General features: G+C 37.1%; 2 protein-coding genes across 4 annotated transcripts in view; one reads left to right on the forward strand and one right to left on the reverse strand.

Annotated features, from left to right (window-relative positions):
* Positions 1–14,903, forward strand: part of LOC132988864 (serrate RNA effector molecule homolog) — a 164,038-nt gene that overhangs the window by 39,962 nt on the left and 109,173 nt on the right. The window lies entirely within an intron of this gene.
* LOC132988721 (olfactory receptor 52D1-like) lies at positions 8,032–9,044 on the reverse strand. Its single transcript, XM_061056295.1, has one exon. The coding sequence runs from the start codon at positions 8,968–8,970 to the stop codon at positions 8,032–8,034; it is 939 nt and encodes a 312-aa protein (XP_060912278.1). The 5' UTR covers positions 8,971–9,044.

The following is a 14,903-nucleotide window of genomic DNA, read 5'->3' on the forward strand; positions in this document are numbered from 1 at the left end:
TGCTTTCGGCCCCTGGCCAGTAGGGGGCACCTAAAGGCTGATAAACTTCAAACCACAGCGGTGGCTCAAAATGTGCAAAGTTTTCAATGACAGTAGGAAACCTCCCTAAGGGGGCCCCATTTTACAGCACTCATGCATATAATAGTAATTGACTGAATGATGCTTGTCTAGCCATAAATATGGGAGAGAGACACTTTAATAACGAAACTGTTTTTGTTGGTGTCAGATTATTTATAACATAATGGGGATAAACACTGTTTAGAGGGGAATTTCTGCTGGGCCCCAACTGACCCAAGAGTCCCCACTGAGTGTTCTGGGGCAGTAATATGAGTTACCAGGTTTTTAATATTTTCCTCAAGTTAACACTATTTTATGGCAGATTTTATGGTAAATGTGCCATAAATGTAATTACTGAATTTGGGTTAAAATACAGTACCATTTTAGTTTTAAGCTAATGAACAGAATATACTAGGAAGTCAGTCATCAGTGGGTTTCTGCTGAATAAGAGTCGGCCACTAGATGTAGACAAATAACTATTAACTGTATCTACTCATACACATCAGAGAAGTGTTGCTGTTGTCAGTGCTGTAACGTCGTCTGGATGAGAGGTAGGCCTGATCATGAAAAAGCTGTATTTGACAGAGCTTTTTTAAACCAGAATTTAAGATGCCACAGATTGAACAACCGTTCTTTAAGTTTGTCCACTTTTTTTTCATTCTGCCAAACCTGTGCTTTTCACATTTTATTTGATCATTGATTCAGCTTTTCAGCTCTTTCCAAAAGTGTGTACCCTTTGTGATTACAAATGTTGACACAATGTGTTTGCCCACCTCCTCAATATTGAGGTTGAAATTCTTAAAAATATTAACTATCTGTCTTAAATTAACCCATGTGTGTGCCTTTGGTTTCCGGCGTGTAGCCTAACATGCGAAAGGTCCCTGTTTCAACCTTAAATGTTACACCACTTTGACATTTTAAAAGAAAAATATTCAGAACGAAATTATCACCAGGAAAAGATGACTACCATAATAACTCTATTTCTATTTTCATTTAAAGCAATCTATTAGCTAAGTTGCTTTGATCTAACTCTCAACTCTTCTCTCACCACGAGTTAGGCCACAATGCAAATTTTGTGCCACATCTGCCTCAAAAAAGCAATTCTTCATGACAGTCTAACAACAGTTACAATTATCCACCTTGTTCTCGTTGGCGCTACTGTAGAAGTGATTATGGGTGGAAAAAGCTAGTTCCTTACAGTGGCTAACCGTAGTGGCTAATCATCAACGGCGGTTCTTTTGAAAAGAATGGTCTTCTAATTTGCAAATACTGCTTTATTTTTTGTCAGATGTTTTACTGTTATATTAATTTAGGTTATTTATGTCACAAGTTATTTTTATCCGAAATGTCCTTGCAGAGTTCTGTTACGGCGGCAGTAGCTCAGTCTGTAGGGACTTGGGTTGGAACGCAGAGGGTCACTGGTTCAAGTCCTGGTGTGGACCAAATATGGAAGTTGGTCTGGTAGCTGGAGAGGTGCCTGAGCACTGCTGAGGTGCCCTTGAGCGAGGCATCAAACCCCCTCCCCACCACCAGCTCAGGAGCGCCCGCTGTGTGCAGCTCCCTCACTCTGACATCTCTCCATTAGTGCATGTCCATAGGATCCTGTTTGTGCATGTGTGTGTATATTTCAGCCTATGTGTGTGTTGCATGGTTAACAGAGTGTAAAAACTGAAATTTCCCCTTGCGGGGATCAATAAAAGTAAATCTTAATCTTACCTGTTGCGCTGTTCGCGGTTGTACTAATAACCAGACTTAGCCAAATTTGTGGCTTGAACAGTGGTGTACTGAACATGCACCGAAGACAAAACGGGATTGTTCCTGTGACACGTTACAGTTTCCATCTCTTACCTGCAGATGATGAATCCCAAAGGACCACCAAAAACGTTGTACCTGTGTTCATTACATTATGTGGGAAAGAAGCCAACGAAGGAAACTCTTATCCCACTTTGTGGCTGGGCTACGACAGACCATTGGACAAGAAACGTTGTGTCAGCAGCGCCAGGAGGACATCAGGTACCGTTAGGATTTCAGGCGTGGGATGAACGACAGGACGTTAGTTTTATTGTTGTCTTTACAGTTTAATGTAACATTAGGGCGATTCATGGCTGAGTGCAGGGCAGCATGAACTAAACATTTTAAGTTAAACTACCTTTGTGTAGAAAAATGAAATGATCTGATTAATGATTAAAAAGGCCAAATATTTGACAAATGTTCTAAATTGTGTGCTAACTTGCTCAAATTCACACATGGATGATGATCACATTATTTCATTTGAGGTGAAACAGATGATGTTCCAACATTTTTATCTCCAAGTTGCTCATTCAGAATACGTGTCCTGATACGTGTCAGGAACGGGTTCAGTGACAGAAAGCACCAGAAGTGGCGTCCATAATTCACGCAAAGTACCATGGGGGCTAGGAATAAGGTGGATAGATTTGTATTTTTACTTTTTTGCTCTATGAGATTTCAGAGCCTCATTCTGTTTTTCACAGTGTAAAATTTTCTGTCATGATTATAGGCTATTTAATTCTAATGTTCTGTTATGGAGTTAACCGTTTAATGTCCTCTCCATATAGGCTACTGTACCTTTCCTGCTTGCACTGGCTACTACACATCTAGCTACGCCACACACAGCTTTTGTCCCATTGTCAATGAAAGATCAGAAGCAGCCAGGGTTGTAGTTTCAATAGGTTGTAATAGTAGTTGTTAGTTTTGGTGTCTTGATTTGGTTGTGTTGTCTTGATTTAGTTGTGGTGTCTAAAAAGGATTGTTTTAGTTAGTTATGAAGCTCACTTAAACTTAGACTGATATCTTTAAATGGTTTACAAAAGCAAACCAGACCTTAAGATAGAAGATAGATTTTTTTCTTATTCTTATGTGTTACTGCTTTCAGCGGGTTGGTGTCATTTTCTACAGCCAAGATTCAGAGTTAGGGATACATTTGACGGTTCAAACTTGGCAGAAGGAAATTTTTCACGAGTAAACACAACTTACACAAGCACAGGACAAGATCAGCAAAGAGATAAGAGGTCAAATTTTGTCCCCAGGGGATGCTTAGTGTGACACAAAGGTTTTTAGTTGCAAGGTGTTAAGCTCTTAGGTTCACAGTCATTTTGTCTAAAAGTGGAAATCACCCTTTGTAATTAGCATTTAAAATCAAATGTCATTATATATAATGAGGTGAAATAAGTGCATGTATAAGTGTATAAACATGTCTGCATGGTTATTATCCTAATTCACCTCAAACACATTTAAGACATCATAAGAATTGTTTTGTATCCCAGCTCCATTGGTTGCCTGATAAATCATTCAACAAAAATAGCTATTGTAGTTTTTTTAACACTTTATCATACTTAGGGTATTATAAAAATTATCCCTTCATCCAGTGTATCCTCTGAAGTAACTAGGGTTCTTCTTAAAAGCAGGAGATATGGTGACTACACGCCATCTTTATATGACTGAAATATATAAAAAAAACTACAACCGATATATGTATGGCCGATATACAAATAGACTATATGAAGTATATTTAATTTCTAAGAACTCAAGGTTATATAAATCAATACTGTTTTTTAGTTCATCAATATTTCACAACTGATGGCAAGACGATGCTTTAATTTTTTAGAATGAAATAGAAACAATGTCATAGGTGACAATATTGTTGAAAGCAGCGGGTTGACTCTGAGTGTCATCATGTAAATCATATGTAAGATTAAAAATATGAGACACAATGTATTAGGAATAACTATAAAATGTTTAATTATATATATATATATATATATATATATATATATATATATATATATATAAATGTATTACAGAATACAATTATATTGTGTCTTGTTGTTAAGTCTTAATCTATTGTTTGTGGCCACCTCCTCCCACATACACATCCATAGGGCCGCATTGTACCAGGTCGCCCTGAAATCCTGGCTGCACTAGTTTCCTGTTAGGGGCTGGTGACAGCATAGGGTCAAGTGACTCAAATAACTTACTTTTATGTTGAGATAGCAGTCTAAAGAAGATAAAAAATGACATATTTTAATGTTTGGTGTCCTTACTTAAAAAATGACAGACTTTGATATACATACCTTTTGAATTTCTGTTTCAATTTTCAATTTCCGCCTAAACTACATGTGTGTTTAAGTGTGACAAATTAAAAAATTGAAAATGGTATTGATAAAAACTTTGCATAATTGTAACTACTAACTATCTGTGAACATCCTGTCCAAATTTGGTGAAATTCTGATTCTGATTCCCAGAGATACATGTGATGAGGCTAGAGCTGTCCCTTCCGGAGAAGCCCTAATTTGACCTATTTTCGTTTTTTGTTAAGATGCATAAAACATCCAAAAAAAAGTTATTTTGCAGTAAAATATTTTTATACAACCATCCGTTTCATAAACTAGACATGTTCAAGTTATGAAAAAATATGGTTGTGCTTTGTTCTACCTCGGGTAGGGATATCTCAACTTTTAGGGCCCAAGTTCCTGTACTATAAGTTTGAGTACAGATTTGGTTTCAATTTGAGCACCACCTAGCCTACCTACTGGAAAACAATGGCACAGCTGGCAAAGAGCAGTTTGGATCATAGACTGTAAATATTAAGGTTTGGAATCACCCCCTTACGGTCATATGAACCGCTTTTTATCTCAAGAAAACTACTTCTACGTATACGGCTCATTATCTAGTTAAAATCGGTCCTATCAGTTAAAGATATGGTGGGATTCATAAAATACAAGAGCTAGATTCGGTTGCTGACAGTAATCTGCTTTTCAGTGCTGTCTCTTACAGCATTGAGGTGTACTGACCATAGACTGTAAATATGGTACTGACCAAATTTACAACTGACTGTTTAGACAGTATCACCGTAAAACTTATAGTTTTATCTCCCGCACCAGTAGCCTAATTTAAGATAAGATAAGATAAGACAAGATAAGATAAGATAAGATAAGATATACTTTATTCATCCCAGCAGGGAAATTTAGGTTCATATCTTTCTTAACAAAACCGTTCATCCTCTACGTAGTTCTTCTTATCACTACGGATGTCATATATTTCTGACCACAAGTGAGATTTTGGTGGCGCTGTTTCACCCTTTTGGTAAAGGCAAGGAGACCCCGTTTTCAACATTTGAGTGACAGCTAATGCAGAGTCGGCAGCAGAAGTGAACAGATCACAGTTTGACCAACATTTTATAGCGGCTTTTTATCAAAACTCTGTGAAATAGATACTTTATCAAACGTAAGTCTGACTCATTTCTCAATTAGTTAATCATAGGCCATAAGTCACATTGAGAAACATGTTTAATAAGGCCTAAATTATGTTGACATCCAGGAAGAACTAGGATTGCAGTTAGCTAATCAAGCTAGCGGGCTATACTTTAACATTAATATTACCTTTTCAGAATGTCACTGTACAAGTATAATTATGACTGAAATAACTGTCTTTTTTAAATGTATTTTTTCCTAATCACACTGAAAGCCACCCTTTAAAAAATAATTCTGTGCGTTTAGTAGAAAGTTGCAACAAAAATTAGGGGGGAAAATGATGTTATCAATATAATATACTATGTTAAACAAATGAAAACTATATATGTCAGTCAGGGAAAATGTGGTTTTGGTTTGTCAGAAGCAAGTGATGTCAGTGTATCACTGATCCACCATAGGATGTCTATTTGTCAGAGTGTTATAAATATTTTTAGTCAACATCATGGGCCCCTGGCTCTTCAATATAACAAGCTTTTGAGGGAACTATGACCATGAAAATAGAAAAAAGAGCCTAGCTAAAATTAAAACATTCAGGAAATCCTAAATTGACAAGTTAAGTAGTAAGTAAAACAGTATAATAATCTTTCCCCAGAGGCAGCATTAGCCCCGAGGTCCCCAGCCTGAGCAGATCTGGAAATAACAGTGTGCTGTGCCTTGAAACCAATTCCCCAGGCTTTTCTCTCCAGGTCAGTTGTCCAAGTGTAGCTGAATTAGATTTGGTTTCTTATTTGATTTTATGTGATTAATGCAGGCAGTCCACTCTCTCACACACTCACACTCAATCTCTCTCATTTTTCATGTCTCTCCATGCATCTGAGCTGTGCCTCAGTGATTGTGAAAGTACATTGAACGTTTCCAAGACAAGGGATGATACAGAAAGTAAGCTATCCCTTTAAAACTGGAGCACAACAACAGAACGTCAAATTAATAATGTCAAATTATAAAATAACACGTAGAAATAGTTTCAATTGTTTGTGTGCCTGCTGTAATTGCTATTCAGTTTTGTGTTTCTTTGTATGGTCTGTAGATTTCCATTGTTATCCCTTCATTCCTCCTCCACTACCGCTTAATATTTGAATGAGTTTTTTTTAGTGTAGGCCACAAGCATAGAAAATGTATGTATTTATTTTGTATTTGTTTATTTAACAGGGACAAATGCTGTGAACATTGCTTCATATGTTAAAAACGAAGAAGATGCCATACAGGTTTCAAGCCGTGGCTAATTTACAAGCCCTGTCCCTGGCTATAGGCTTCAAGGATTAAAACAAAATCATTAGACTTAAAGAAATGTAGAAACAATGATACTATACAAATACAGACATTATAAACTCAATTCAAATAAGAGACTAAATAAGACCAAACAGTAAAATGACCCTAACCCTCAATGCTCACAAACCTGCTTCAGTTTTAGCCACTGTTTTACTTGTGATATGAATTCATTTTAATGTAGAAAGCATATTTTTTATAACTGAAACATGTTACCGTACGATTGGAAATTGACTGACTTTGCACATTTGTGCCATGAGGTGGCGCCGTAGAATTAAATTAACAAAACAAATAATGCAGAAGAGGATTAATAAAAAGAAAGTGGGCTATTTATATGTATACAAATATCAAATAGTAAACCTAATTTTATTATATATGCAGTTAATGTGCCAATGTGAAACAGTAATAAATTGTTCCAAGTTCCATTATCTTTTTGGATAATGATAGAAAATGATGCTAAAAGTGCAAATGTTATTTAAATTGGTAAGCAATTAGGTCCCACTAATTAAACGGTGAAATAATCTTAGGTAAATGTTACAGTCATTGTGTTTATAAACCCATTGGATTTGGCCCAAATTAAAGATTTTATAATTCATATAACATGTAAAGAGTTATTTGAAACTGTGATGCATTGAAATGAATCTTCTTTCCCATACATTTTATTGCACATTCAACATTCAATGCCAATTTTCAAAAGTTCATATCAAGATCCCTTCCTGATTTTTTTGTAACTAAAATATTTCAGTGAACAACACAAGATAACAGATGCAGCAACTGATGATTCATGATAATATGCTTTAATAACTTTAGCAAGTTATTCAAGAAGAACTTCTACACATATCTGTGTTGGAATTTATATCAAGCTTTCTACTTGAAAGAAGATCAATATTTCTATGCACTTATAGGCAGCCTGAAATGAGTTTACATAAATGATGTTACAGTAATGTGACTAAGGTGCTATGAACACTACACTTCAGATTAAATTTGTCTGATCTAATACCTAAAAAACATAAGACTGGACGTCAAAACGTAAACATTTGAATTAGTCAATGTTTGCATTTACTTGTACCAAAAATATTTGACCATTCAGTAAAAAGAAACGTTCTAGTGATATATCTCAATAAGCAGTGAGGCGAAGATTAAAATAATGTCTGTACAAATACATTATAATCTATTGTCCTGCAAAGGTTTAGACAAACTGATTAACACTCAATTCATCATATGCACAAAGTCTCAGCTTCAGCCAGCTATGCAACAGGAATTCTACGTGGTATAACATGAATTAAGACTACTTTTTCTTTGTGCTGTCTGGTATAGTTTTGTCTCATTAAATGAAAAAGAAATTGGGATTAAATAACAAAGAGAGACAAAAGACTCCACATGCCATAGGTTTCAGGACACATTTTGAAGCAGAGCAGCAGCATCACTCTAATCTTTACTAATTTGCTTCTATCCTCCTTTTTCTGCTTAAAAGCCTGAACAGTCGTGCTCTTATAAAATTAATACTCAACCCATAGATGGCTGGATTAAGAAGTGGTGGAAATATCAAAAAGTACAAAGACAAAAACAACTTGGTTTGGTAAGGAAGGTCAGTTGTGTTAAATCGACTTAGTGCTATTTCTAAAAAGCAACCTATTGTGTAGTTAACTATCGCTAGTAGGTGGGGAGTGCATGTCCGGAGGGCTTTGAAGTTGGATTTGCTGAATGACGCTAAACATACTCTTAGGATGTGTGCATATGAATAAAATATTATACAAATCTGTGGAACTGCGTACAAACCTACAGATAACAGACCGATTATGTTGACAGTAGACGTATCAGAACAGGCCAGTTTGACTAAAATGTAATTCATGCAGTACAACTTTTCAATTGTTCTTCCACAATACCTAAGCTGAAGAGTGAAAAAAAAAACAATTAAAAAGGCAAGTAAGGGAAAGAGCCAGGTAAAAACAATCAGTTTAACGAGTCTTTGTGACATGATGGCATGATAAAGCAGTGGATAACAAATGGCCACATACCTGTCGTAACTCATCGCTGCAAGAATTGTGAATTCAGTTATGGCATATGTGTGTACTGCATAGATCTGTGTCTGACAAAGTGTCAGAGATATGTCATATGAGCGTAACAACAGGTTGCTCAGGACTGCTGGCAGTAAAGCTGTGCTTCCATACAGACCATTCACTGCCAAGTTACACACCAACAAGTACATGGGCTCATGCAGGCTTTTTTCATGATAAATCACACTGATTAAGATGACATTTTCAACAATAATGGTGATGTATATCATAAGGAAAATGAAAAAGTACAATGGCTTCAGCTTTTCCATTCCATAGTAAGCAGTCATATGAAAAGACGTCACTTCAGAGAAATTTTTCATCCTGACTGATATTAATCTTTGCACATTTATATAATCTGAACAATTTTTAATCTACTACACAATCTGAGGCAAACCGGTTTTACCTGTGTGAAACCCCCCTCCCATCATGTATTTAACTGTACTTTTATACCCTTAGCATTAGTCCCTCTCTGGAATTCGGTCTCGCATTATGTCTCACCTCCATGGCAAATCCTGCATGCTCCCATGTGGGGGTGTGGTGTCACTGCCATGAAATCATACAAGCTGCTGTATTGCATACAAATCCCAAAGGCATCAGTCTTAACAAAACATTGCAAACAAGAGAAAAAAATAAAGTATAAATCATGTTCTCATAGCAACATTTCTATGTACCTGACATGTAAATGTTCAACACCAACATAAAAGGAAACCTCTGTGACTAGAATGAAATATAGCTAAAAATTCGACTTTGTTTGAAAATATGTGGGAGTGGTGGAGAAATATCTAGGACAGATCTACTATCAAATCCTTTGATCAGCTGTATGTAAGATGTACAGAAACCTCATGGACATCCATTCACTAGCTGTGAAGATCATCCTAAACAGGAAATTCCTATTTGATGGGCCTCAATGATAAGGGGGAACAGGTTTAGTAATGTCTCCCTTTTAGGATAAAAACACTGAACTAACTGGTTGGACATTGATGTCCATAGGTAGGGCAGAGAAATAATAACAAGTTAAGGTTATTGCACAGATTATCAGATGATTACGCGATTGTTGCTGCACACACAAATGTCTGCTTGATCAATCTTGGTTGGATTGCATTGCTACTCAAGGGTTGTAAAGTTTATGATAGTTATAGTAGTTGATACATGAATCTAGTGGTGCACTAACCATCTTAAATCATAGTATAAGGTGTCATCTGGAGTTTTGATCAACATCAGATACCCTAGCAAACATTCCCTGCCTGCGTCCAAGGCTAAACACTTTACACACTGACTGTTTATCATGCAAGTGCATACCAACCAAGTCCACTAAATTCCTCCATTAGCTCTGTTCATTCCTACTTTTGCCGCTCTCTGGCCTCCTGCATCCGCCCCTCCCAGGGCACTGTTAGGTTCAGCAATACCCCCGCCCAGATAGACCAGCATTATATCTCTTCAAAAGGTTAAGGTCCAGGTCCCTCTTGAATCTGCCAATCATACACCCCTTTTTGTTTGGGATTTGCAAATTCTGCCCTCACAAATGTCTGAATATTTTGGTGGTGGGAGATGCTGGTCAAAAGAATTGCTAATTGACTTCAGGATAACTATAAAGGTCCTGACACACCAAGCAGACGGCATGGAAGTAGTGGCGACGAAGGCCAACTGTGGCGTCGCCTCAAGACACCTCACAATGCCTTTGTCTTTGCCAAAAAGTTGCACTTGATCACACCGCAAAGACTACAGCCGACGGCCAACCACCATGGGCATGCGTGAGAGGAAATAACTCTCCATGCCAGCATGTGGCAGTAGTCTGTAATCAGGGAAACAGGAAGGGGACAAGGACATGCGGATATATAAACCGTTGTTATGATACAAGAAGACCGTTTTAACACCACTGTCGCTCACAACTCGTAATCTAGGTACTTCTAATCGAGAATAATGTCTGATAAAAAGTTACCTCTTGAATGTAGTCGTTTACTTGCTTTCGTCACTTCCATTTTTCTTCTCATACACGGATTCACTTAGCTGAACAGCCAATCAGAGTAATTCCTCTCACCAACCGCACCGAACGACATGTCGAATCGGCCGAAAAAAGGCAGACGAGGGCTGACGGGTAGCGACGGAGCTGAACACACCACAAAAACTAGAGCTATGATCGCTAACTGACGGTCCACGTAGGACTGACGGCCGATGATCTCCTTGGTGTGTCAGGGCCTTAAGCACGGTAGTGTCGCTTAAAATACACAACGCCCCTTCCAAATTGCTTTAGGGCAGGAGCTCATGTTGTGCTTCAGTGTTCTTCTTTGGCAAAAAAGTATGTTTGAGCTTTGACTTTGCCACAACAAAATAGGTAAGATGAGTTTGCTAGAAAGTTGATGTGGAAGGGTTCAGTTTTTAACATTTCAGACCATAAGATCTTGCTGTCCTTACCATGTTCCCATCTCACCTTTACCAGTCTGGTTAACAGTTATATCTTCTTGTATGGGTAGCCATATAATCCTTGCTATCTATCACATTCGCCTAACACGCAAAAGGTCTCTGGGCGGAAACATTGTTTTCTTTCTCCCCTAACTGTTACACCATTTTGACATTGTGCATAATAACAAAAGTAGAACCGAAATAATGAGAAAACAAATAATGATAATCATTTGATAATATTTAAATGCATTTTATTCATAAAATATTGCAATGATGATCTATTTTTTTCTGTTCTCATCCCTTTCATTTTTAAAATGGTGAAGAAAAGTTATAGTGAAGGAATGTTAATTTAAATTCATCTGTTAGCTAAGTTGCTTTTAACTACCTCTTAACTCTTCTCTACGGTGGCTGGTAGGTGAGGTGAATGCATTTTCCGGCGTGTAGCCTAACACGCGAAAGGTCCCTGTTTCAACCTTAAATGTTACACCACTTTGACATTTTAAAAGAAAAATATTCAGAACGAAATTATCACCAGGAAAAGATGACTACCATAATAACTCTATATCTATTTTCATTTAAAGCAATCTATTAGCTAAGTTGCTTTGATCTAACTCTCAACTCTTCTCTCACCACGAGTTAGGCCACAATGCAAATTTTGTGCCACATCTGCCTCAAAAAAGCAATTCTTCATGACAGTCTAACAACAGTTACAATTATCCACCTTGTTCTCGTTGGCGCTACTGTAGAAGTGATTATGGGTGGAACTTCAGGTGATACAGCGGAAGTAGGAAAAAGCTAGTTCCTTACAGTGGCTAACCATAGTGGCTAATCATCAACGGCGGTTCTTTTGAAAAGAATCGTCTTCTAATTTGCAAATACTGCTTTATTTTTTGTCAGATGTTTTACTGTTATATGGTGAATGGACTTGAACTTATATCGCGCTTTTCTAGTCTTCCAATTACTCAAGGTGCTTTTACACTGCCTGTCACACCCACCCATTCATACCCTTTCGCACACTGATGGTAGTGATCGCTATGTAGTATCATCCATCAGAAGTAACTAATCCCATTCATACACTGCCACTGAAGCAGCGGGAGCAATTCAGGGTTGAGTGTCTTGCCCAAGGACACATCGGACATGTTGCTCAGCTGGGGATCGAGCCCTCGACCTTCTGGTTGAGAGGCGACGACTCTACCAACTGAGCCACAGCCGCCCATATATATATATTAATTTAGGTTATATTATATGGCACAAGTTATTTTTATCCGAAATGTCCCTGCGGAGTTCTGTTACCTGTTGCGCTGTTCGCGGTTGTACTAATAACCAGACTTAGCCAAATTTGTGGCTTGAACAGTGGTGTACTGAACATGCACCGAAGACAAAACGGGATTGTTCCTGTGACACGTTACAGTTTCCATCTCTTACCTGCAGATGATGAATCCCAAAGGACCACCAAAAACGTTGTACCTGTGTTCATTACATTATGTGGGAAAGAAGCCAACGAAGGAAACTCTTATCCCACTTTGTGGCTGGGCTACGACAGACCATTGGACAAGAAACGTTGTGTCAGCAGCGCCAGGAGGACATCAGGTACCGTTAGGATTTCAGGCGTGGGAAGAACGACAGGACGTTAGTTTTATTGTTGTCTTTACAGTTTAATGTAACATTAGGGCGATTCATGGCTGAGTGCAGGGCAGCATGAACTAAACATTTTAAGTTAAACTACCTTTGTGTAGAAAAATGAAATGATCTGATTAATGATTAAAAAGGCCAAATATTTGACAAATGTTCTAAATTGTGTGCTAACTTGCTCAAATTCACACATGGATGATGATCACATTATTTCATTTGAGGTGAAACAGATGATGTTCCAACATTTTTATCTCCAAGTTGCTCATTCAGAATACGTGTCCTGATACGTGTCAGGAACGGGTTCAGTGACAGAAAGCACCAGAAGTGGCGTCCATAATTCACGCAAAGTACCATGGGGGCTAGGAATAAGGTGGATAGATTTGTATTTTTACTTTTTTGCACTATGAGATTTCAGAGCCTCATTCTGTTTTTCACAGTGTAAAATTTTCTGTCATGATTATAGGCTATTTAATTCTAATGTTCTGTTATGGAGTTAACCGTTTAATGTCCTCTCCATATAGGCTACTGTACCTTTCCTGCTTGCACTGGCTACTACACATCTAGCTACGCCACACACAGCTTTTGTCCCATTGTCAATGAAAGATCAGAAGCAGCCAGGGTTGTAGTTTCAATAGGTTGTAATAGTAGTTGTTAGTTTTGGTGTCTTGATTTGGTTGTGTTGTCTTGATTTAGTTGTGGTGTCTAAAAAGGATTGTTTTAGTTAGTTATGAAGCTCACTTAAACTTAGACTGATATCTTTAAATGGTTTACAAAAGCAAACCAGACCTTAAGATAGAAGATAGATTTTTTTCTTATTCTTATGTGTTACTGCTTTCAGCGGGTTGGTGTCATTTTCTACAGCCAAGATTCAGAGTTAGGGATACATTTGACGGTTCAAACTTGGCAGAAGGAGATTTTTCACGAGTAAACACAACTTACACAAGCACAGGACAAGATCAGCAAAGAGATAAGAGGTCAAATTTTGTCCCCAGGGGATGCTTAGTGTGACACAAAGGTTTTTAGTTGCAAGGTGTTAAGCTCTTAGGTTCACAGTCATTTTGTCTAAAAGTGGAAATCACCCTTTGTAATTAGCATTTAAAATCAAATGTCATTATATATAATGAGGTGAAATAAGTGCATGTATAAGTGTATAAACATGTCTGCATGGTTATTATCCTAATTCACCTCAAACACATTTAAGACATCATAAGAATTGTTTTGTATCCCAGCTCCATTGGTTGCCTGATAAATCATTCAACAAAAATAGCTATTGTAGTTTTTTTTTAACACTTTATCATACTTAGGGTATTATAAAAATTATCCCTTCATCCAGTGTATCCTCTGAAGTAACTAGGGTTCTTCTTAAAAGCAGGAGATATGGTGACTACACGCCATCTTTATATGACTGAAATATATAAAAAAAACTACAACCGATATATGTATGGCCGATATACAAATAGACTATATGAAGTATATTTAATTTCTAAGAACTCAAGGTTATATAAATCAATACTGTTTTTTAGTTCATCAATATTTCACAACTGATGGCAAGACGATGCTTTAATTTTTTAGAATGAAATAGAAACAAGGTGACAATATTGTTGAAAGCAGCGGGTTGACTCTGAGTGTCATCATGTAAATCATATGTAAGATTAAAAATATGAGACACAATGTATTAGGAATAACTATAAAATGTTTAATTATATATATATATATATATATATATATATATAAATGTATTACAGAATACAATTATATTGTGTCTTGTTGTTAAGTCTTAATCTATTGTTTGTGGCCACCTCCTCCCACATACACATCCATAGGGCCCCATTGTACCAGGTCGCCCTGAAATCCTGGCTGCACTAGTTTCCTGTTAGGGGCTGGTGACAGCATAGGGTCAAGTGACTCAAATAACTTACTTTTATGTTGAGATAACAGTCTAAAGAAGATAAAAATGACATATTTTAATGTTTGGTGTCCTTACTTAAAAAATGACAGACTTTGATATACATACCTTTTGAATTTCTGTTTCAATTTTCAATTTCCGCCTAAACTACATGTGTGTTTAAGTGTGACAAATTAAAAAATTGAAAATGGTATTGATAAAAACTTTGCATAATTGTAACTACTAACTATCTGTGAACATCCTGTCCAAATTTGGTGAAATTCTGATTCTGATTCCCAGAGATACATGTGATGAGGCTAGAGCTGTCCCTTCCGG

The sequence above is a fragment of the Labrus mixtus genome, chromosome 14, assembly GCF_963584025.1.
Source record: "Labrus mixtus chromosome 14, fLabMix1.1, whole genome shotgun sequence".
NCBI classification, from domain to species: Eukaryota; Metazoa; Chordata; class Actinopteri; order Labriformes; family Labridae; genus Labrus; species Labrus mixtus.